Consider the following 24945-nt stretch of genomic DNA (forward strand, 5'->3'; position numbering starts at 1 on the left):
TCAGCAGTGACAGCAGAACTACCCAGAGAACCTACAAACACAAAGGACTAACGTGAAAACGTGAATTTGGAAATATTTGCTGCAAAACAAACTACGCAAAGTAAAAAATACTTACGCATAACTTAAAATACATAATAGACTTAGACTTGGACTTTATAAATCCCACAGTGGAGAAATTTACTAATAGTTCCTTTTATTTTGATACTGTAATGTGTAAGCATCACTTTGATTTTACTTAGTTCTTAAGTAAATGTACTCTACATTTTGACAACTTGTATATTGGATGGAAAATTGGAATGCAAAATTAATTGGGACAGTAAATAAATACAAAAGGTAAATAAATGTAGCCATTAGTAAAGCCTGCACTTATTTTTCACAATACTTTTAGTGCATTAACTGACATTGATTTATTTATAGAATCATTTATTTGTTGTTTTATTTTTATTTTGGCAGATTGGGTCTTCCATACACCAGTGACATTTGCAGGAAAACTTCTGCTCCTGATAAAATGGACAGTGGAATATAACATTTTATTTATTAATACCCGTTCTGTCTTTTTTCTGGGACTGAAGGAGGAGTTTAGTTTCCACGGCCATCTTAACTGTATGAACACACCTCTGATATGAAACCTTTTAAGCTGAAGTGCTTTCACTTTCATTTACAAGGAAATAGAAGTGTTCAAAGCAGCCAAGGTAAGTCCTCTGCGCCTGAAAGGTCATATTGACGTGGTGTATTAAAGTTCAGATCGTAACAAAGCTTTCGACATAACGTTATTTTGAAAGCGTATTTAAAAATATAAAATACAAGAAAAGCAAAAGGTGTTTTATCGTGTAAAACTTTGCATCAAGCTGCCGTAACCGAAAGTAGAGTCGAGCTGCGAGAATCTCCGTCGGTATTGCGCACTTGTGGGTGCAGTACATGAATGTAAAGAATTGGTGGTGGTTTGACCACCGCGAACACTGCTGCCATCGTGCATGTCATAAATGTGGTGTTTTTAGGGAAGAAGACTGTCGAAATGTCACATAGAGTCGACCCAGAAGAAGAAACGAACATGGAGGTTGATCCACCATCGCCGAACCCCGGATCAGCAGCAAAGAGCTTTCCTAATGGAGCTCAGGTATTAATATTAAACTGTAGATATTCACAGTGGCTGTCTTCAGTCGGAAGAGCACTTTTAAAAACTGTTTCGAAGTATTTTGTATTCACATATTTTGCCGTTACAGGGTCCTGCGACTGACATCACGCCAAAATCAACAACTCCTGAGATGTCGGACGAGGTAAATATTATTAGTGTGTTTGTGTTCAATGAAATATTCTATTTTCAACCGGATGGAAATCCTGGATGAGTTTCAGCAGGCCTGCATGTTTTCTATAAATAGTATTTAAAAGTGAAAGTAAAGATCAGCTGTGATTAGAGTTTCTGTTCTCTGGGGACTGAGGAAATATGACATATATTATATTATATTATATTATATTATATTATATTATATTATATTATAAAAAGTGTGTAATGTTCTGTTACTGCATGTCATTAGTGAAACTTGCTGTGACGTTGCAAAGTCACCAGGTAACAACCATCTATTTTAAAACAATTGATGCTTGTTATGTAAATAAAAACGAAATGCAACAATTTGTAAATTCCATAAATCCATATTGAATTGAAACTAGACCAAAGACAACATATCAAACGTTGAAACAGAATTTTATTGTTTTATCAAAAATATATGCTCATTTTGAATTTGATGGCAGCAACACGTCTCAAAAAAGTTGGGACAGGTGCAACAAAAGACTGGAAAAATTGTGTAAACTAATTAGGTTACCTGGCAACAGGTCAGTAACATGATTGAGTGTAAAAAGAGCATTTCAGAGAAGCAGTTAAGATAGGCAGAAGTTCACCACTCTGTGAAAGACTGCAGGGAAATACTGCAACAATTTAAGAAAAATGTTCCTCAATGTAAGATTGTAAATAATTTGTGGATTTCATTTTCTACGTGTCATTAAAGATTCAGAGACTCTGGAAAAATCTCTGAACACAAGGGACGAGGCTGAAAACCAATATTGGATGGTGGTGATCTTCGGGCCCTCAGGCAGCACTGCATTAAAAACAGACACAAATTTGTGGTGGAAATCACTGCAGGGGCTCAGAAACCCTTCTAAAAAACATTGTCGTTGAACACAGTTCATTGATGCATCCACTAATGCTGGTTAAAACGTTACCACGCAAAGAAGAAACCAAATTCTGAGCATCATGAATTGAAAAATACAACTAAGAAGACCCTGAACTGTTGAGTAGCTAAAATCCATATCAGGCAAGAATGGGACATTTCACTTCTTGATCTCCTCAGTTCCCAAAAGTTTAGAGTTTTGTTCAAAGAAGCGGTGATGCAACACAGTGGTAAACATGCCCCTGTCCCAACTTTTTTTAAATGTGTTGCTGCCATTTTCATTTTCCAAGAAAACAATAAAATATCTTAGTTTTTGTTGTCTTTGGTCCATATTCAATTAAATATGGGTTTACATGATTTGAAAATCATCCCATTCTGTTTTTATTCAACATTTTACACAGCGTCCCAACTTTTTTGTAAACGGGGCTATAAATATTTTCAAAGCAGATGTTTTCAGCTGCACAACTCAGTAATAGGCTGCATTGTCTTACTGTGTGTTTTCAGGCCTCCCAGAGTTCACAGCAGGATAAAGATGAAGCTTGGCTTACTCTGTCATTGAAGTGGGGAAAGTCTGGTCCACCACCGAAATTGGAAACAAAACTAGAGCAATGTCTTCAGACTTGGTTCAACAGCAACAAGAGCAGGACAAACTGCAAGGTTGAAAAGGTCTTTGGAGACAGCAGTGCTAAAATAATGATCAAAGGTGGCACAGGTGCAGTATGACTATACTTATATATAACTCAAATACAATTCATTTTAGCAGTACTCTGTATGAATACTGATTTACATGTTTGTTTGTTTTCTTTTTTTAAGGCCTGCATGTCAAAGAGCTTTCGAAACTGATTGGACAAACACTCTATGTTAAAAAAAGCAATTACGGTGTCACCATAATATCTATTAGTTTGACAACACCAGACCAGGATGCACAAATACAAGAAAATGCTCCACCGACCCCCCCCCCTTCAGTGCCAGAGACACAAGATGTATGTACTGTGTAATACATCCTTGAAACGTACAATTACAACATAAGAAATTATGTTTTTTAATTAAATTAATATCTGTAATTGTTATCCAGGCAACAGAGCCACAAGTGTCACAAGAGGAGGAACAGAATGGCAAAGCTTCTACAGCAGTAGAACCAGAAGAGATCAACTCTGGTCTTGTCCAACTGGTTCATTTCTGGTATGTGGACAACGTCTACAAGCAGGAAGTTGAACGTATAAAGAAAGAAAATGGAGCTAACATGATCGCTGACGTGAAGGTGACGTTCGAAGCAGACCAGAAAGATGGAACCCCGCACAAAGCTTTCACTGAGTTCACAAACGTTGTCCAAAAGTGTTTGTCAGAATTCAGTGGAGAAGCTATTCCCTTCAAGAACGTAGATCCAGATCAGTGGAGTGCTGCACTGAAAATCATCCAGAGAAAACAAAACAAGCTTTTGGTAACTGTCTCATCTGAAGAGATGATTGTATGCGGGCCAAGATTGAGTGTAGATGGAGTAAAGTCTGTATCTCCAACACAGAATACAAACACAAATGCTTCTGTCCAAGTGCGTGAGGGGACGTCCGAAGACACCTCGTCCAAGATTGGCATGACCATCAAAGACGATCTGGTCGATGGACTAACCATTGAGAAGCACTACTGGAAGCTGATGACCACATCTTTTAAAGAGAAAGTAGAAAAGATCAAAGCTGAGTTTGATGTGGACTTTAAAGAATCAGGTACCAGTCAAGGCAAAGTTCATGTCAAAGCTTTCTACAAAGGAGCTGTAGGAAACCCCTCCATGGTGAGCCATGCAGTCAGAGCTCTTCTTCGTTTGTACCAGAAGATTGCCACGTCACCCTTGAAGTTGACCCAAACCCGTGGTGCCACCGGGCTCGGTGGCTCACAGAACACCTGGACCGGTGGTCATCAGTGGGAGGAGGCCTCCAATGGAGCTGTGTGGAATCAACCAACAGCACCCGGGCTGAACATGGGAGGGGGGGCAACAGCCAGAGACAAAGAAGAGGAAACGTGTCCTATATGTATGGATACATTTACCAATAAGAAACAGCTGACTCATTGTAAACATGAATTTTGTGAGTCATGCCTGCAAACAGCTGTGGAAGTCAGAGGGCACATCTGTCCAGTCTGCAAACATGTCTTTGGTAAGATGGAGGGAGACCAGCCAGAGGGAAACATGACCTGGGATATACTACACTCCCATCTCCCAGGGTACTATGACTGTGGCACCATAATGATCTCTTATCATATTCCAGCTGGAAAACAAACGGTAGGTAGTTGAATGCCTAAAAGCTCATTTGACAAAATCCTTCACATTGTTTATTTTGAATGTATTAATATCTACCTTTCACTCTCCTTTTGCAGGAAAAACATCCCAAACCTGGAGAGTTCTATGGTGGTATCGACAGAACGGCATATCTCCCAAACAACAGAGAGGGCAGAGAAGTGCTGCAACTGTTGAAAAGAGCATTTGACCAGAAACTAATTTTCACTGTTGGGACATCCAGAACAACTTCGATGGAGAACCAGGTGACCTGGAATGATATTCACCACAAGACAAGCGTGACAGGAGGACCGCAGAGGTACAGTAGCTCAATCTCTTTCATCTGATTTACTTTAAATTATTTTTCAATGTTGATATCTGTGGAAACGTTTTACATATTCTGTCTCTACAGTTATGGATATCCTGACCCTGACTACCTGAGCAGAGTCAAGGAGGAGCTGAAGGCTAAAGGCATCGAGTGAGACGAATTGCAATCTAATTTTACGAAATTAAGAAATTAAAATCCTTCTGTTAAATGTTTCTTTGAAGCAAGCGATTACTGGAATTCACATGTTTTGCTTTCTCTTCTCTTCTAATGTCTCATATGATCAGTAAAGGTTGCTTTGAGGTGCCCTGGGAAACATTTCCAGCTTAAGACTTTATTGTTTGCAACAAGTATTTTCTTCACATGTTAAGCATTAATTAATGAAGGATTTCCTTTGGTCTTTCTTGATTGTTAAAGGTTTTAAACATGTACTGGTAGAAAATGAAAATTTGCATATGAATGTAATCACCATTGTAAATGTCACAGCACAGATGATTAGATTTCCTGTTTGCCTAATAAAAGGATGAAATGAACCCACGCTGACTCATCACAGTATTTCCTTCCTTTATCAGGACAAGTTGTAAACAAAACACAACACAGCGACTTGTTTTCTGTACAATTTGTAAAAATGTATTCACAACATAATCTGTTATTTAGTTGGTAAAGTACTCCAGCAAAAATATAACATTATTCTCTTTCCAGAAGAAAGTCTGAGCCTCGATGCATCACGTACTATAAAAACAAGGACTAATCAAAAAACAATTCTCAGATGAATTACAAGGAAGTTTTGAGCTTTTCGTTTGTCCTTTCCTGCTCAGTCAGCACAAAGGGAAAAAAAACAGTTGGCATTGGTGAAATGGAACAATGTTTTTTTTTATTTTGTATACAATTCATACAAAAATAAAGAAAATAATGTTGGCAAATTTGGTCTTTGATACCAAAGCAACATGTTCAGGATAGCTGAACCTCATTTAGCTCACTTTTATTTTCAGCCTCATGATCCACAGCACTTGTTCTTTTCTGAGACTGAAGGAGGAGTTTAGTTTCCACGGCCATGTTAGCTGTATGAACACACCTCTGACAAGAAACCCGTTCAGAGCCGCAGTGCTTTCACTTTCATTTCTAAGGAAGACGTGTTCAGAACAGGTAAGGTCATATTGATGCAGTGTATTTATGTTCAGATAGTAACAAAACTTGTGACGTCACGTTGTTTAAAAAGGCCTAGTTAGAAATATAAGACACAAGAAAAGCAAAAGGTGTTTTATCGTGTAAAGCTGCGCATCAATCTGCCGTAACTGAAAGTAGAGTCGAGCTGCGAGAATCTGTCACTATTTTTGGTGGTTTGACCACCGCGAACACTGCTGCCATCGTGCATGTCATAAATGTGGTGTTTTTAGGGAAGAAGACTGTCGAAATGTCACACAGAGTCGACCCAGACGAATGCATGGCCATGGAGGTTGATCCATCATGGCCGAACCCCGGATCAGCAGCAAAGAGCTTTCCTAATGGAGCTCAGGTATTAATATTAAACTGTAGATATTCACAGTGGCTGTCTTCAGTCGGAAGAGCACTTTTAAAAACTGTTTCGAAGTATTTTGTATTCACATATTTTGCCGTTACAGGGTCCTGCGACTGACATCACGCCAAAATCAACAACTCCTGAGATGTCGGACGAGGTAAATATTATTAGTGTGTTTGTGTTCAATGAAATATTCTATTTTCAACCGGATGGAAATCCTGGATGAGTTTCAGCAGGCCTGCATGTTTTCTATAAATAGTATTTAAAAGTGAAAGTAAAGATCAGCTGTGATTAGAGTTTCTGTTCTCTGGGGACTGAGGAAATATGACATATATTATATTATATTATATTATATTATATTATATTATATTATATTATATTATATTATATTATAAAAAGTGTGTAATATCTGAGTTAACTAGAATTATTTCTTCATCTGGATCCTCCAGCTGTCTGTTAGATCTCATCCCAACTAAACTTTTGAAGGAAGTCTTCCCTTTAATTAATACTTCCATATTAGATCAGATCAACCTATCTATTGTAACCGGCTATGTACTGCAGGCTTTTAAAGTGGCTGTAATTAAACCTTTACTTAAAAAGCCGACTCTTGATCAGCTGTTTTAGGAAACTACAGACCAATTTCCAACTTGACGTTTATTTCTAAAATCCTTGAAAAAGTTGTTGCAAATCAACTTTGTGATTATTTACAAAGGAATGATCTGTTTGAAGATTTTCAGTCAGGCTTTAGAGTTCATCATAGCACAGAAACAGCTCTGGTGAAAGTTACTAACGACCTTTTATTAGCCTCAGATAATGGACTCGTCTCTGTACTTGTTCTTCTGGACCTCAGTGCTGCTTTTGATACGATTGATCATACGATCTTATTACAGAGATTAGAAGACGTTATGAGGATCAAAGGAACTGGATTAGACTGGTTCAAATCCTACTTATCAGATAGATTCCAGTTTGTCCATGTCAACAATGAGTCTTCCAGACAAACAAGAGTTAGTTATGGAGTTCCACAAGGCTCAGTGTTAGGCCCAATACTTTTTACTTTGTACATGCTTCCATTAGGAGATGTCATCAGGAAGCACTGCATCAATTTCCATTGTTATGCAGATGACACTCAGCTATATCTTTCTATAAAACCAGATGAAACTAATCAGTTCGTAAAACTTGAAGAATGTCTAAAAGACATAAAGGCCTGGATGACCAAAAACTTCCTGCTTCTAAATTCAGACAAAACGGAAGTTATTGTATTTGGTCCTAAACACCTCAGAAACTTTTTCTGTAATCACTTAGTTACTCTAGATGTTGTTGTCTTGGCCTCCAGCAAAACTGTGAGGAACCTTGGAGTCATATTTGATGAGGATTTGTCCTTTAGACACCATATAAAGCAAATCTCCAGAACTGCCTTCTTTCATCTACGTAATATTAATAAAATCAGGAAAATCCTTCCTCAGCGTGACGCAGACAAACTCATTCATGCATTTGTTACTTCTAGGCTAGATTATTGTAATTCCTTGTTGTTAGGATGTCCAAATTACTCATTAAAAATTTCCCCTCTGGGATTAATAAAGTAACTACCTAACCTAACCTAACCTAAAAACTTTGCAGCTGATCCAAAATGCTGCAGCAAGAGTACTGACGGGATTTAACAAGAGAGATCATATTTCTCCAGTTTTATCTTCTCTTCACTGACTTCCTGTGAAATCAAGAATAGAATTTAAAATTCTCTTGATGACTTACAAATCTCTACATGACCAGGCTCCATCATATCTTAGAGATCTTATAGAACCATATAATCCCAGCAGAGCACTTCGCTCTCAGTACGCTGGTCTACTTGTGGTTCCTAGAGTTTACAGAAGTAGAATGGGAGGCGGAGCTTCAGTTTTCAGGCTCCTCCCCTGTGGAACCAGCTCCCAGTTTGTGTTCGAGAGGCAGAAACCCTCTCTAGCTTTAAGATTAGACTCAAAACGTTCCTTCTTGATAAAGCCTATAGTTAGGGCTAGCTCAGGTAGACCTGAACCAACCCTTAGTTATGCTGTTATAGGCCGAGGCTGCTGGAGGACCTCGTTACATGCTGACCTTCTTTTCTTTCCTCCTACTCTTTAACTGACTCATACCTCACCATCTTTTTCTCTCCCATAGTTTCTTCTTATTGTCTGTTGTCTCCATTCAGTTCCTTCACTCGTGTAGTTTCTCTTCTTTCTTTTCCAGATGTCCCGTCATTGAGCTGCATGTCTCTGCTCTGCGCTTGTCGTCTCCACCAACAGTTCTTCTCTTCTATCTCTATGCTGTCCTTTTCTCTCTCTGCTCTCCTCTCACCCCAACCGGTGGCCGCCCACCTCTGATCCTGGTTCTGTTGGAGGTTTCTTCCTGTTAAAGGGAGTTTTTCTTCCCTCTGTTGGAGGTTTTTCTCTCTTAAAAGAGGAGTTTTTTCCCTCCTAGCTTACGTGGGAATTGTTGAATTGTTGGGTTTCTCTGTATAACATTGTAACGTCTTGCTGTAAGGACTTTAATGTGTTAAGTGCCATGAAATAACCTGTGTTGTGACTTAGCGCTATATAAATAAAGTTGAATTGAATTGAATTAATGTTCTGTTACTGGATTCATTAGTGAAATTTGTAGTGACCAGGTAACAAACCTCCATTTTAAAACAATTGATGTTAATTTACTGCAGTTTGTCATCAGTTCCACTGCCACAGCTGTAAATCTGAAATTATGACAAAGGAGCTAATAAAGTTATTTTAATAAGAGCATTTTTTTTATTATGTTTTGCCAATATTAAAAAAAATTGTAATTATAGTAAATACATATTTTCAAAGCAGATGTTTTCAGCTGCATATCTCAGGATTACGCAGTAATATGCTAGCGTGTCTAACTAGATGTTTCACAGCAGGATAAAGATGATGCTTGCGTCACTCTCTCATTGAAGTGTTCAGAGCCTGATACACCACAGAATTTTAAAAAAAGTTTTTTTTTGTTTGTTTTTTAACTTTGTCATATGGCTGTATCATTTTAAGTGCGCGACTATCCCTGGTGTTATGGTCCGGGTGCCCGGAGCGACAAAGTTTTCCAAAAAAAGACCAGATTTTGCCAAATGTTTCACATTCAATAGGCATTTAACAATTAAAAACAACATTATGTTGCATATTATATGAAATTCAATTCCAGTTAAATTGAGATGGTGGAGTGATATTTTCTAGTGATGAGCAGGGTGTGCTGTTATGCTGATTTGAGAATGTTCCAAATATACAGTTCACCAATCACATTTCTGCGTCAGAACTACTTGTTCTATTGTGTAATACATCCTTAAAACCTATAATTACAATATACAAAATGAAGCTTTGGAATTCATTTATTTTTTCTCTATTTTTATCCAGGAAGAAGTGCATCTTAATGAACAGAGTGGCAAAGTTTCTACAGCAGTAGAACCAGAAGAGATCAACTCTGGTCTTGTCCAACTGGTTCATTTCTGGTATGTGGACAACGTCTACAAGCAGGAAGTTGAACGTATAAAGAAAGAAAATGGAGTTAATATGATCGCTGACGTGAAGGTGACGTTCAAAGCAAACCAGAAAGATGGAACCCCGCACAAAGCTTTCACTGAGTTCACAAACGTTGTCCAAAAGTGTTTGTCAGAATTCAGTGGAGAAGCTATTCCCTTCAAGAACGTAGATCCAGATCAGTGGAGTGCTGCACTGAAAATCATCCAGAGAAAACAAAACAAGCTTTTGGTAACTGTCTCATCTGAAGAGATGATTGTATGCGGGCCAAGGTTGAGTGTAGATGCAGTAAAGTCTGTATCTCCAACACAGAATACAAACACAAATGCTTCTGTCCAAGTGCGTGAGGGGACGTCCGAAGACACCTCGTCCAAGATTGGCATGACCATCAAAGACGATCTGGTCGATGGACTAACCATTGAGAAGCACTACTGGAAGCTGATGACCACATCTTTTAAAGAGAAAGTAGAAAAGATCAAAGCTGAGTTTGATGTGGACTTTAAAGAATCAGGTACCAGTCAAGGCAAAGTTCATGTCAAAGCTTTCTACAAAGGAGCTGTAGGAAACCCCTCCATGGTGAGCCATGCAGTCAGAGCTCTTCTTCGTTTGTACCAGAAGATTGCCACGTCACCCTTGAAGTTGACCCAAACCCGTGGTGCCACCGGGCTCGGTGGCTCACAGAACACCTGGACCGGTGGTCATCAGTGGGAGGAGGCCTCCAATGGAGCTGTGTGGAATCAACCAACAGCACCCGGGCTGAACATGGGAGGGGGGGCAACAGCCAGAGACAAAGAAGAGGAAACGTGTCCTATATGTATGGATACATTTACCAATAAGAAACAGCTGACTCATTGTAAACATGAATTTTGTGAGTCATGCCTGCAAACAGCTGTGGAAGTCAGAGGGCACATCTGTCCAGTCTGCAAACATGTCTTTGGTAAGATGGAGGGAGACCAGCCAGAGGGAAACATGACCTGGGATATACTACACACCTATCTCCCAGGGTACTATGACTGTGGCACCATAATGATCTCTTATCATATTCCAGCTGGAAAACAAACGGTAGGTAGTTGAATGCCTAAAAGCTCATTTGACAAAATCCTTCACATTGTTTATTTTGAATGTATTAATATCTACCTTTCACTCTCCTTTTGCAGGAAAAACATCCCAAACCTGGAGAGTTCTATGGTGGTATCGACAGAACAGCATATCTCCCAAACAACAGAGAGGGCAGAGAAGTGCTGCAACTGTTGAAAAGAGCATTTGACCAGAAACTAATTTTCACTGTTGGGACATCCAGAACAACTTCGATGGAGAACCAGGTGACCTGGAATGATATTCACCACAAGACAAGCGTGACAGGAGGACCGCAGAGGTACAGTAGCTCAATCTCTTTCATCTGATTTACTTTAAATTATTTTTCAATGTTGATATCTGTGGAAACGTTTTACATATTCTGTCTCTACAGTTATGGATATCCTGACCCTGACTACCTGAGCATAGTCAAGGAGGAGCTGAAGGCTAAAGGCATCGAGTGAGACGAATTGCAATCTAATTTTACGAAATTAAGAAATTAAAATCCTTCTGTTAAATGTTTCTTTGAAGCAAGCGATTACTGGAATTCACATGTTTTGCTTTCTCTTCTCTTCTAATGTCTCATATGATCAGTAAAGGTTGCTTTGAGGTGCCCTGGGAAACATTTCCAGCTTAAGACTTTATTGTTTGCAACAAGTATTTTCTTCACATGTTAAGCATTAATTAATGAAGGATTTCCTTTGGTCTTTCTTGATTGTTAAAGGTTTTAAACATGTACTGGTAGAAAATGAAAATTTGCATATGAATGTAATCACCATTGTAAATGTCACAGCACAGATGATTAGATTTCCTGTTTGCCTAATAAAAGGATGAAATGAACCCACGCTGACTCATCACAGTATTTCCTTCCTTTATCAGGACAAGTTGTAAACAAAACACAACACAGCGACTTGTTTTCTGTACAATTTGTAAAAATGTATTCACAACATAATCTGTTATTTAGTTGGTAAAGTACTCCAGCAAAAATATAACATTATTCTCTTTCCAGAAGAAAGTCTGATAATACATTCTGTTATTTAGTTTGGAAAGAAATGCTCCTGTGATTTAGCAAAAAAGTTTTTTAGGTAAAACGTTGACACGCTATGCGCCACTTCATCCACCAGAGGGCGATCAGTTGCTATCTGAGCCTGAAGGGCCATCAGCATGTAATTTCGTTGTGTGCACACGGTTTATGAGCAAACTTTGCACGATTTATTTTACGGGATTTTACATAACTCCCTCTGTAGAATTCTCGAAGGCGTTACCTTGGCACTAACGTGCCTCATGTCATATCATGTTCATTGACCGCCAATGGTAGTCACTCAGTTATGGTGCTGAATAATTGACAGAAAATGTTGTAATATGTGACGATGTTACAGCCGAGGTGACCTTTGACCTTTTGGATTTATCATTTTATGCTATTTTACATATGTTAATTTTGTCATAATTACAGTGGGGTCAAAGGGAAAACAGACCTTTTTTTCATAATTTCCACATGTATAGTATGACTTTTTCACTTTTTGGACGACACGCTATAGTATGACTTTTTTTAATCACTTTTTGGATGACATTAAAGAAGTATGACTTTTTTGTCATATTCTGACGACATGCTATAAGTATGACTTCCGTTGAAGTTATGGAAGGCAACACAACAGTGCAGTTCTCAGCTTTGTCGTCTCATAGTCTAAAGGTCCGGGGTTCGATCTCTGCCTGGGACTTTCTATGTGGAATTTGCATGTTCCTGCAAAACTAATAACCTAAAAGTAAAGTTTGTCTTCCATAATATGGATAACTAACTTATGCATGTAGTCCATAATGTAAAACATACATCATGTATGTAGTCGTAAATGTGACAAAGTCACACTCCAAGCAAGAACATGCAATCCTCCACAGACAGAGTTCCAAGCCCCTGATCGAACCCAGTACTTCCTGATTGTGAGATGACAACGCTAGCAACTGCAAAGTTGTGCTGCCTTTATTGCATGTTTGTCTGATTTATATAACTTATATGACTTTTAAACATTTTATGAAAGACGATACAGTGGTGCAGTGTTGGTGCCTCCCAGTCAGAAGGTTCCAGGTTCAATTCTTGCCCTCAACGTGGCTTTCCATCTAAGATGTCATTCTTTCCAGGGCGAGTCTCAAACCTGGAACCTTCTGACTGAAAGGCAACAATGCCAACTGCTACACCGTTGATCACTCTTCCATAACACGTTTAAAAGTCAGACAAGTCAGACAAGCATGCAGTAAAGGCAGCAAAATGGTGCAGTTCCAAGCCAGCGTTGTCATCTCACAATCAGAAACTTCTGGGTTCAATAGGGGGTCTGGACCTTAGTGTGGAAGATTGCATGTTCTTGCTTGAATGTAATGTTTTACATTATGGACTACATGCATAAGTTAGTTATCCATATTATGGAAGACAAACTTTACTTTTAGGTTATTAGTTTTGCAGGAACATGCAAATTCCACATAGAAAGCCCCAGGCGGGAATCGAACCCAGGATTTTTAGACTGAGATGACAACACTGACAACTGCACTATTGTGTTGGCTTCCATAACTTCAACGGAACTCATACTTATAGCATGTCGTCAGAAATAGCACAGAAAAGTCATACTTCTTTAATGTCGTCCAAAGTAGGACTATTTTTTCATATTTTGGACGACATGCTATAGTATGAGTCTTTTTTTTTTTATCACTTTTTGGACGACATGCTATATTATGACTAAAACATTTTGGACGACATGCTATAGTATGACTTTTTTTTCACGTTTTGGATGCCAAAATGTAAAAAAAAAAAAGGTCCTACTATGTAGCATGTTGACCAAAATATGAAAAAAAAAGTCATTATAGTATGTCGTCCAAAATATGAAGAAACTGTTATACTTTAGAATATTTTCCAAAATATAAAAAAATAAAAATTCATTCTATTGTGCGTCATCCAAAATGTCATAAATTTTTTTTATCCTAGAATATGTCAACAAAGATGTCTTAAAATGATATAGCGTGTGATCCAAAATTTTAAAAGATATCATTGTGTAGTTTATTCTAATAAACTAATACATATTCAACATTTATATATATTAAATATATATGTAAATATATTTATACATGTATATATGGTATATAAATGCTGAATATGTATTAGTTTATCAATGTTTGCTTTATGAGCTATTTATTTACAAATATATATCTTAAGTGGCTGTTTTAAAATCAATTTAAGCCCATGTACATTGACACATTAATACAGTAACCTTATAAGTCTTGTAAGTAAAAAATTAATATAATTTCTACAAATCATTAATCGTCATATTTTTGACTTTATCTATGTGGAGTTCTAAATAAAGTTTTCTCTTCGGTTATTTTGAATCTTGAGATGGACTATCATCTCAACTCGATGCTCAAGAGAGGAGTGTGTATCAACATTAGGCTTCATGAACCGAATTACTTACATGGTGGATGAGATTCATTTTCATTGTAAAAATGATCTTTTGTGAAGCATTGATTTGGTTTAAAATCCTTGGTTAATACTTATGGAGACGTCTAGATATAATTTAATGTAGCAGCATGAAATGTGCAGAAAGTTGTATATATTGTGCAAATACAACTCTTTCATGAGAATGCAACTCATTCACTTGGCAAATATTGAAAAAATATCAAAATCATGAATTTACAAGCAGTATTATTTGATCCTAATTGGAAATACAGAACAGTATTTAGATTTTTGATTGAACTGAGGAGGAGAAGTGATCCTAGCTGAATTAATAAGTGCAGATTTATCACTGAAGGTAAAAAAAAAAAAAAAACTGGAGAGCTTTTAATTTGAAAAGTCGCAGCATGTAGCTGAGCTGCAGTATTAGTGATAACTCTTTTTAGCTCCGCCCCCTCTGTTGCGTTCCATCTGAAAATATTATATTTATGTTATTTAGCTCATTCATGAGCAGCCGTTTGTTTCTAGCTCAGTATTCTGCATATTGTTCAATCCACTCCGAAAAAGGTGGTGAGCTACTTGGTTGGAGACCCACGCTGAAAACAAAACACACAACACGGTGGCTTGTTTTCTGTACAATTTTTAAAATTTTATTTATAACAATATCTGTTATTTAGTTTGTAAAGTACTCCAGCAAAAATTAAACATTATTCTCTTTCCAGAAGAAAGTCTGAGCCTCCATGCATCGTGTACTATAAAAGCTATGTGTCATCTTTCATTTAAAAAAAAAAAAATTAAAAAAAAAAACCCAACAAGGACTAATCAAAAAGCAATTCTGAAAATGCTCGTATGATTTTGCAAAAATGTTCTTTAGGTAAAATGATTGTACTTCTCTCAATTAAAGACAAAACATATACAACAGCATAAAATAACACTCGCTGACAGGTAAGCAAAATAAAAAAAATAAAAACTTGTTATTGTAGTTACATTGAAGACTTGTGTTACTTTTCACATGCATTTAGATATGGCTGACACATTTCTGACAGAAGCAGCATTTCGGGACAGAGGCTGAGCGTAAGGACGTGTCAGAGCGACCAGAATGGTAGCGTTAGCAGCAGCAGGGCACAGAGGAGAACAGGAGGTCAGAAAGAGCTGGAGAAGAACACAGAAACGCTAAAGACCAAAATGAACATAATGCACTTAAGACTGAGTCGTTACAAAACTGTGAACGTACAGACTTTGATCCTCTAAAGGCAGAAAGATAAACTTTTTTTACTCACAAAGCCAGACAGATGTCATCTGGTCTTTACAAAAACAAAAACAAAAACAAAAAAATGGACTGGAGGAGTAAAAGACAAACAAAAAGATCCTTCGGAATCTTTTCCTTCTTTACATTTGACCAAACACGCAGCCTCCCTTTCCCCTCTGGAGGAAGACCCTTGTGACAAACAGCTAAATAGTGCAGACATGACACTACCCATCAAGGTCTTGTATCCACTTCCCTCCCATATTGAACCGGCTGTGGGCGGGGCCAACTGCCCGTCACTGAAGGCTCTCAGCCTTCAAAACGATCGCCTCGAACCTGTAATCTCCATCCACCACTGTGCCTGGAATGTATAACCCATAACCAACTTCCTCCTTCTCCAACTCCACAATCACACACCAATATGCCTCTCGTCCTCTCAACCTCAGCGACACGCGAGCTCCAGCTGTTACACGACGTGATACAAACAAACACGTCTGCCGTCCATCTCACGATATAAAGCCCGCAGGAAAATGTGATATTCTGTGCAAGGAAGACAACACAATCATTTCATGAGCATTGTTCTCTGAGAAAAAAAAAATCATGTGGAAATACTGTAGTTGCCATCTGGTATTGACATTTTACATGTGCTATACGCAAACGGTGCTATCACAAAATCTGTCTCGCACAGTCCCGCCGGGAAACCCAGCAAGACAACATATGTACCGATTTAGAAAAACTTCGAGTTTAGCCTTTCCCGCTCAAAGTCAACACAAACAACAAACAGTTGGCACTGGTGAAATGGAACAATGTTTTTTTCTTTTCTATACAATTCATACAAAAATAAAAAAATTAAAATTGCTCCAATGATAGCATCTTTTCTTCTGATTTTCTTGTTTCCATTTCATTTTTGCACAGAGGTAGTGGCTATTTAGGTAAAGGGTAAGGGACAAAGTGTAAATTAAAAATCTCTCATAGAAAATGTTATTCGTTTTTGACCAGAGGAATCTCAAAAGAACAAAATATAATACTGCAATCACATACAAAAGTAGTCCTTCATTTTTGTACATTTTATACAGTGTTCACACTTTTTATCGATTTTCTCACACGCTTTTTATCGATTTTTTTTTTGTATTTTTTGAAGTTGAGTTTTTCTTTAAAAGGCAAGAAGAGGGGTGTGTTTGGAGTAGCATGATCCAGGCCAAGGGACAGTCTATGCCAGCGGGTCCACAAGGGGCTCCTCGTCTCCACGTGATAGCAACTCCTTCTTCTCGTCTGTGCTGGCCAGAGAGTTGCGACTGTTGTGAGCTCCCATGTACAGAGTGGCATATACCGGGTTGGTGAAGTTGGTTGGCTGGAGGGAGATAAAAGTCATCCATTAAATCATTTGTAGGAGGTCACAGTACGGGTGTGTTTAAGTCAGTCCTTCCAGGAAATTATTGCCATGGCAATAATTAACACGAATTAAGGCAAGCTTGCAATTTTTTCCCCCGCAAAAAACGTCGTCAGCAGATGTGCTGAAAGTATGAGAGCATAAAGTAAACAAAAGTCGCTTTATCAACAAAAAATAACTCCTCATTTACAAATCAGAAAGGCTCTACTCCTGTTTTCTCATCACCAAATAAAATTCTGTGAACTGGAGGAAACCCGCAATAAGCGGAAAAAATGTGAGTGACGGCGTTTACGGGAAATGTGGTCTTCACCTTAAAACTTTTATAATTAAATGCGTATTATCAAAGGAAGTGATTACATATTACCGTATGCTATAATTGGTTCATACACACATCAAGTTGTAAGAGCCTGCACTTTGTCTTTGTGCATACAGTCTGTGTTGAATGAACATAAATTAAACATCATGTAAAGCTCTTATTCTGACAGCTGAGGTAGTCGTTGTTTTTATATTAGTCACAGACTGAAAGATACGTCACTTTTATGATTTTATTTGTAACTTTGAGCATCATGGTTCTCCAAGTTCAATAAATAAATAAATAAAAAGATTAGAACTAAAATATTTCTGTGATATGCAGCATGATTATTATCACAGGAAGTGATTACATATTTATTCCTTCATCAGATAGAGCTTAAATTTTTTTTTGCATTTTTCTGTCTGAATTTTACACAAAAAACTAAAAAAAAAAAATCACCAATTTTGGGGAAAATCCACCGCAAAATCTAAAATATTTGATTGGAGATAAAGTTTTAGCTGAATTTCAGGAGCAGGACCACGCCTCAACCACTCCCCCACTTCCGGCCACACTCCTATAAATATCCACCCACTCCAAACCTCGGCCCGTTCATGTTTTCCGCATCCCGCCCTCCCTCCCTCTTGTTAAACCGTTTCACTTATGGTTATCATGTTTCACAGCCTTTATCCTTCCGTCCCACATGGAGATCTCGGGGATCTGCAAGGCCCGGGAGCCGCAGTGGATCCTCAACTAAGCCTTCCCCCAAACTGCGAAACTCTCACCCCGGCTTAATCTCCCCCAATCAATGAAGGTTCGCCCCCGGCCGAGGCGGGGTCCTAGCTAGTGAATCGCAACAGTAAAGAAACTCCAAAAACGGCGAGATCCTGGAGGGACTGTTGGATACGCGCTTGGTGTTTTTCTCTACCTTGTCTGGGTCCAGCGTGAAGTCGGCGTCTAGCAGCTCTCCGGCGTCGTCGTCAGGCTCGCCCTCGTAGATCTTGTAAGCAGGGTTTCCAATTTCAACATTCATGGCCCCGTTGGTCATCCTTTGGTGCTGGAAGCCCTTGGCCCTAAACAAAAATATTAAGGGACTCAGTCATACCTTCATCTCTTATTCAAGATTAGAGGAGCCTGAACAGCACAAGCAAGGACACAGCCACATCACGAAGGGAGGAAAGAGGCGTTGCACGACTCTCACCACCTCCAGGCTAAAGCCACAACACAGGCACCAACACAAACCCAGCATTCATGGAGCCCAGGGCAGATCCAGACCCGGTGGGCCTGGATACAGGACTCTGAGTGTACCACAATAAACCCACATCGATCCTCTAAAACATGCCTTAAAACATCTGCATCATCCGTATCTACGTGGGAGTAAATGCTGGATTTTTCAAGTTGCATTTTCCAATCTGAGCTTGGAAGAATGCTGTTGGATTCTCCATCTCTCACAATGAGAGGCAAAACCACAGTACGGACCACAACACAGTACGATATGGCACAATATGATGGACAACAGTATGAGGGGATCTACGGCACCGGTTCATAGACAGATCTATTCAATGCATCTCTTCAATAGATCTGCCCTGGTTGCAGCTCTGCAGGGGGAAACTGAACAGGACGGGATGCTGCAGGAGCGCGACGGCCTGCAGCTCCCATGAACACCAGAGAAAAATGGCTGGACATTCACCACAGGACCAAACACTGCACAGCAACCAGGACTTATGGTTGGGAGAAAGAGAGCGCGTCAGAATGCACAAGTGAAAGCGGTTATGGAGGGCAAAGTGTAACCCTGGCAACCGTTACCGCAAGCGTCTGGAGCCGGTTTTGCCGGGCCGGCTAGACCTGAGGAGCAGAAGAGACGCCATTACAGGGAGGAGAGTACAAGTGCAGACCGCAGAAAGGAAAGAGGGATGCAAGAGAAAAGGAACAAACTAGAGGGTCTCGTGTTTTAAATGTTAGAAAGTTACACTCACCCTCTCATCCGTCTTCTGTACCAGAACAAAGCTCCGGCAGCCAGCAGAACCAGCAGCAACAGCAGCAGCACCGGGATCACTATGGAGGCCGTGCCTGCACACACACACACACACACACACACACACACACACACACACACACACACACACACACACACACACACACACATATATATATATATAAACATAAGGCTGGTGCATGAAGAACTATAAAAGTCAGTGTAATTATATGAAACTCTGATCTCCTGTTATTCAGTCGCTCCTGGATTTTCGACTTCCGTTTTTTTCTCTTTTTCCGGTTTGGTGAGTTTTATTTGGTGATGAAAACAGGAGCAGAGCCTTTCTGACTGTAAATGAGGAGTGATCTTTGTTGATAAATCAAGTTTTGTTTACTTTACTTTATGCTGTCATACTTTCAGCGCAGCTTCCGTTGACGACAATTTTCGCGGAAAAATCATGTGAATTTAAAGAAATTGCAAGCTCATGCAAATGTTGCGGCGTTTGCTTGAATTTGCGTTCATTATATGCGATCGCAAGATCACGATTTTCCTGGACGGACCGTTTATTAATGTCATTGCAGAGGTGTCGACTTACGTCCTCCTGAACTTGAGCGTTCATTACTGTTGGCCACAGCCTCACAGCGATGCCCCGCCCACCCAGGTGAACACCTGAGGAGAGAAAACACTATGCATTAATACGAGAGAGATATCCAGGATGAATGAGAACAAATATGGATGAACACCGTCTGCTTCCTCACCTGCACTCTGGAAGGCGAGTGATGGGGTTCACGGAGCACTGGCCGTTTGCACAGTACTCGTTCGTATCGCACGAGTAACAGCTCGGCTGGATTTGTCCGTTTGTGCAGCTAACGGACAACAAAATAAATTGTGAGTTGCAACGACAGAGGTGAAACTGCTGCTACCGCGTGTTACAAGGGAGTAAACGACGTGCGCTCTCACCGACAGGAGAATTCCCCCGTGGTCGTAAAGCCGTTGTTGGGAATGCACTCGCCGTCTCGACAGTAGTGACACTTGTCAACCTCACACAGGCTGCCCATGAACTGGGGCAGACAGCGGCACTGTTTGGAGCCATTTTCACTCTGCAGACACGTACCTTTGTTCAGGCAGTAGCTTTCACAGCTTCCTGCTCACACACACACACACACACACACACACACACACACACACACACACACACACACACACACACACACACACACACACACACACACACACACACACACACACACACACACACTGTAAGTGCACGCCTTATCAGCCACATCACAATCTATGCCGGCTACTGTGACCGCGGCTCCTAATTGGTCAGCAAAAGGATTGAACCAGTTTTGAAGTTGTCAGACAGGCGGTGGCGACACTCACGATACTGGCACTGGTTGCCGAGGAAGTTGTTCGGGCAGCGGCAGGTCGGCTGGTTTCCCACGCTGACGGTGCAGTTGCCTCCGTTCCTGCAGTAATCCTTACAGGTGTGCAGGTTACAGTTCGGCCCCGTGAAGCCAGTCGGGCATCGACAGGTGGGAGAGCCTGTGGGAGGAACGCTGTGTGTCATATTACTGGGCGACTATAGACTTTAAAGATGGCCGACGAAGCCTTTTTTTTAACCCGTCTTTAAAATGTCCCGTGTCTCACCTGTGCGGGAAGGTGTGCATGTGCCTCCGTTCTTACAGTAGTCCCGGCACTGATCAATCTCACATCGATCGCCTCCATAATTCGGCTGGCAGCGACACTTGGGCTGTTTGTAGGCGTTTAGGAAACAGCTGCCGCCGTTCAAACACTGGACCAGGCAGGGACCGCTGGGAGGAGCTGCAAGTGACACAAACCTCGCGTCACACAGTCATTTAAATGACTCTGTGTCTGTGTGTGTGTGTGTGTGTGTGTGTGTGTGTGTGTGTGTGTGTGTGTGTGTGTGTGTGTGTGTGTGTGTGTGTGTGTGTGTGTGTGTGTGTGTGTGTGTGAGCTTCTGTCCATCTGCTCACTCACAGATGGGGGAGGACGTGGGAGTCGGCAGCTCCACACATGTGCCGTTGTCCAGCGTGCGTCCGTTGGGACACGTGCAGACCGGCCCGCTGGGGCTCAGCAGACACAGCCATTCACACTTCTTCTTGTCGCAGGGGTTAGTCACTGACAGAAAGACGGGGAGGGAAGCAGGATTTAAAAAAGTTGAAAAGTACCTCCCGTCCCTTCTCCTCTGAGATTCTGTTTTATTGAGCCCTGCTGCTGCTGCTTCCAACTTTTTGTCCTCTTTTTTTCACTCACCATCAGGCTGTTTGTAGCGGTGGTACAACACTATGTCGGTGGCATGGTTCATTCCAGTCGTCAGGTTCTCAATGGGACCTTTGCCGAACTTATTCACTCGGAAAACGTAGTTGTTGACGTAGGTGACGCCGTAGATGTAGTCCTCAAAGACGTCGATGCTGAAGGGGTGACGGAGCTCTGTGTAGAAAACAACGACACGTTTAGGACTCCAGCGGATTTAAAGGGTGGATGACGCCACCAGTGCGATTTCGTGCCACTCAACTGTTTTTAAGGGTGTTTATGGCCACAACTGCGTCGCTGCCATTCAGCCTCACACTGCAGATCAGGGAGAGTTTCGCATCAGCCCAGAACAGGCGCTCGTTGAAGTAGTCCACCGCCAGACCTGAAGGAAGAGAACGCAGTTTTATCAATGAATACCCACACTTTATATTTACTGCAGATCAGAGGCCGTATTAATGAAGTTTACTGGGTCTAAAAGTTACTCTTAGTGACCGAAATCTGTTGAATGTGTATAAAAGTGTTCGTAGCTTCAGGATCTGAAATAAAACTGATCACAGCACCGAGATGTTCAGAAACATCACATGAACAATTACAACGCTTTTACAACCTTAAACTGGGATGCAGTTCATGTAATTTCCACCGGACGTCACTGTTCTTTCCTTAAAGTAGCTCTGAGATGTTTCCTAAATTCAGACTCCTCACTAAAAATGTTGAGGTTCAGTTAGGAGCTCTCCGAGAGGATTGTAAGGATGTTTGTGAATACGGCCCCGGATCAGTGAGGAGAAGTGCTTTGTGTGTTTTACCAGTTGGCCACTGGATGTTTTCTTCGACCAGCGTCTCTCTCATGGTTCCGTCCATACCAGCGGTTTCAATCTTGGGGTGGTTGCCCCAATCTGCCCAGTACATTTTCCTAATGAAAGTAAAAGCTTCATTCATCACTGCCGTTACAACAATTAAATATTAATTTGCATTATTGTAGCTGGTGTTTTGTCCCCAGAGCCACTCACCCTCTCTGGGGGTCGACTACGATGGCGTGAGGCTCGTCGATCATGCCGGAGATCAGAGTTTTACGGTGGCGTCCTCCGCTTATCTGGGCCACCTCGATGACGTCCCTGCCGGAGTCGGTCCAGTACAAGTTCCCCGCCACCCAGTCCACAGCGATGCCACGAGGCATCTTCAGGTCGGGAATCTGAACGCAGAGGCAGAACAACTGCAGCAAACACCTCCAGAACTGGACACGCGTGTTTCACCTTCATCATTTACAAACAAACAAACCGCGAGAGCGCAGATAATAAGCACGTACCTCCAGGTTGATGACCCGGGAGTCGCTCTGGCGTCGGTCCCGGTTGTTGTTGTTGTTGAGGGACGAGGAGGAAGAAGGTAAATCGTAGGAGGAAATGCGCCCCGTGTGCCAGTTGGTCCAGTAAATGCGGTTCGTCTTCACGTGCAGGTCCATGGCGTCGATGCGCACGTTGGCGTCACCCTGGAAGATCTGCTCGTAGCGCCAGTTCAGCATGGAGGGGTCCAGGCTGCGGATTTCGTTGTCATCGGCGATGTAGAGCACCTGCCTTTGAGCTGGGGATGAACAGGAAGTGATGTCACGGCGGGAAAAGGACAAATGGATCATGGTAGTAGAGAATATACTTTTCCAGATTTTTAGACATTGATGAATCGGAATCTTTAATACGTTTATTTTACCTTTGTACACATTCTATTATCTTTTTGGTCTCGAATGGAAGATTATATAATGTGTAAAATTAATCTTAATATAAAAATTGAGTGTGAAGACGTCATCAAAAAAATCTAAAATATTGAATTCATTGTAAACTTACTGATCCTCTGTGGCACATTTTTCACTCATAAATGAAGAATGACAAAAATCTCCTCCAACTTCAGTGGATTTTTGGTGGAATTTAAAGAATATGTAAAGATTCTTAATAACTTATTAAAACTAAAAGGAGGAACAGAACTGTCCAACTGTATGCTGATGCTAAGGCTATTTTTCGATGATAATTTTACATCAATGGAATTTATGTACCAAGTCCATTTATCTTTATTTATTATTCAATTTATATCTCGTTCAATAAAGTTAAAAAAAAAAAATCCTTGTACTGGAGAAGAGAAAGAAAAATGTATCACACATAGCTATAAAATAGTGTGAAAAGCTGACGATCGTTGGTTACTTTAGATACTCACTGTCAGCCTTGCAGGTGTCGTTGATCTTGGTGAAGTACTTGTGGCAGCTGCACTTGTAGGAACCCTTCGTGTTGTTGCAGATGTGGGAACAAACTCCGAACTGCTTGCACTCGTTCTTATCTGTGAAACATCCCAGGACCACGTTACACATGTTCCGTGTTTCAAATGACAAACTCAGGAACAGCTGCAGCTTCCTCAGACGCCTTATTTTTAAAATTTCGTTATGCCCCGCCCCTTCCTCTAAATGGCGCCAGATGGCGAGCAGTTTCAAGTCTCGGAGCAACTTGCGGCCGAAACATAATGTGACATGTGACAGATGAAAAGAAAACCTGCACCTTCACATCTGTTGTGTCCGATGGACTGGAAGCCGGGTTTGCAGGAGCAGAAGGAGTCGGTGCCGTTGACCACGCAGTGAGCTTCGTCTCCGTCTCCACACACCGTCCGGTTACTGCGGCAGTCGTTCAGCACCGTGTCTGCAGGAAGTGAAACGGGGAGCCCGCAGTCACACCGACAACCCACGCAGAGCGGATGCCGTCGTTAGGACAAACACACACACTGCGGAGAAAACACACCTTTCTTGTTGCAGCTGATTTCGTCAGAGCCGAAGTCCTCGCAGTCGTTGAAGTAGTTGCAGCGCAGAGTGGAGCTGATGCAGCGCCTGCTGGAGCAGCGGAACTCGTCCTTCTGACAGACCGGTGTGGACGGAGGCACTTCCGGAAGGAGTCACACAGAGGTTATCACCATGGTTACCATGCGCAAAAGTCACCACAGTCAATCGCAATTAAAGCAAACTGTGTTCTTGCTTTGTTCACGCAACGACAACGAGAGTAAACAAACTCACGGCAGCTGACTTCGTCGCTGTTGTCCCCGCAGTTGTTCTCACCGTCACAGCGTCTCGACAGTGGCAGACACACGCGGTCGTTATGACAACGGAACTGCCTCGTGGGAGGACACTGGAATTTAACTGAAGGACCAGAAGAGAGGAGGAGGAGGAGGAGGAGGAGGAAGAGGAGTCAGTACGAGCAGGACAACGTCTGTAACCCTGAAGTGTGCGAAATGAAGTAAAAGCGATTCTCACCACACTCGTCCGGGTTCTCATCAGAGTTGTCTCCACAGTCGTCCTCACCGTCACACTTCCAGCCGAGGGGTTTACAGAGGGTGTTGTTGCACTGGAACTCGTCCTGGGGACAGTGTCTACCCACTGAGACAGCACAGATAATACATAACAGTGTCGACACTTTCAGCTTTATATATTTAGGATTCACACTCCAAGTCAAATGTCAAACT

General features: G+C 41.0%; 3 protein-coding genes across 6 annotated transcripts in view; 2 read left to right on the forward strand and 1 right to left on the reverse strand.

Moving 5' to 3' along the window:
• Positions 1–614: 614 nt before the first annotated feature.
• On the forward strand, positions 615–5293 carry LOC138626841 (E3 ubiquitin-protein ligase DTX3L-like). The gene is made up of 8 exons (XM_069708782.1): positions 615–692; positions 999–1117; positions 1224–1277; positions 2670–2877; positions 2979–3148; positions 3241–4437; positions 4533–4750; positions 4844–5293. Exons 1-8 carry the CDS (start codon positions 623–625, stop codon positions 4911–4913), a joined length of 2106 nt encoding a protein of 701 aa, XP_069564883.1. The 5' UTR covers positions 615–622; the 3' UTR covers positions 4914–5293.
• Positions 5294–5822: 529 nt separating this feature from the next.
• Positions 5823–11702, forward strand: LOC138626844 (probable E3 ubiquitin-protein ligase DTX3). Its single transcript, XM_069708797.1, has 6 exons — positions 5823–5902; positions 6154–6272; positions 6379–6432; positions 9662–10846; positions 10942–11159; positions 11253–11702. The coding sequence occupies exons 2-6, from the start codon at positions 6171–6173 to the stop codon at positions 11320–11322; spliced, it is 1629 nt and encodes a 542-aa protein (XP_069564898.1). The 5' UTR covers positions 5823–5902; positions 6154–6170; the 3' UTR covers positions 11323–11702.
• A 3207-nt stretch (positions 11703–14909) lies between these two features.
• Positions 14910–24945, reverse strand: part of LOC138626848 (low-density lipoprotein receptor-related protein 1-like) — a 102371-nt gene continuing 92335 nt past the window's right edge. For 2 of the 4 annotated variants that reach the window (XM_069708818.1, XM_069708810.1), the window contains exons 72-91: positions 24737–24859; positions 24500–24622; positions 24231–24368; positions 23994–24131; positions 23659–23778; positions 22766–23037; positions 22470–22651; positions 22266–22372; positions 21725–21844; positions 21463–21639; positions 21187–21327; positions 20836–21009; positions 20569–20730; positions 20146–20329; positions 19944–20051; positions 19781–19854; positions 19187–19280; positions 19017–19055; positions 18139–18283; positions 14910–16882 (exon numbers count right to left, since the gene is read on the reverse strand). In XM_069708818.1, the coding sequence (XP_069564919.1) occupies positions 16742–16882; positions 18139–18283; positions 19017–19055; positions 19187–19280; positions 19781–19854; positions 19944–20051; positions 20146–20329; positions 20569–20730; positions 20836–21009; positions 21187–21327; positions 21463–21639; positions 21725–21844; positions 22266–22372; positions 22470–22651; positions 22766–23037; positions 23659–23778; positions 23994–24131; positions 24231–24368; positions 24500–24622; positions 24737–24859 (2762 nt within the window). In that variant the 3' untranslated portion in view covers positions 14910–16741. The remainder of the gene's footprint in view (positions 16883–18138; positions 18284–19016; positions 19056–19186; positions 19281–19780; positions 19855–19943; positions 20052–20145; positions 20330–20568; positions 20731–20835; positions 21010–21186; positions 21328–21462; positions 21640–21724; positions 21845–22265; positions 22373–22469; positions 22652–22765; positions 23038–23658; positions 23779–23993; positions 24132–24230; positions 24369–24499; positions 24623–24736; positions 24860–24945) is intronic. The other 2 variants (XM_069708834.1, XM_069708826.1) reach the window with 1 other exon arrangement.

The sequence above is a fragment of the Brachyistius frenatus genome, unplaced genomic scaffold (assembly GCF_029030835.1).
Source record: "Brachyistius frenatus isolate BFR_SWC_R1_liver_20210118 unplaced genomic scaffold, ASM2903083v1 Contig_4, whole genome shotgun sequence".
Taxonomy (NCBI): domain Eukaryota; kingdom Metazoa; phylum Chordata; class Actinopteri; family Embiotocidae; genus Brachyistius; species Brachyistius frenatus.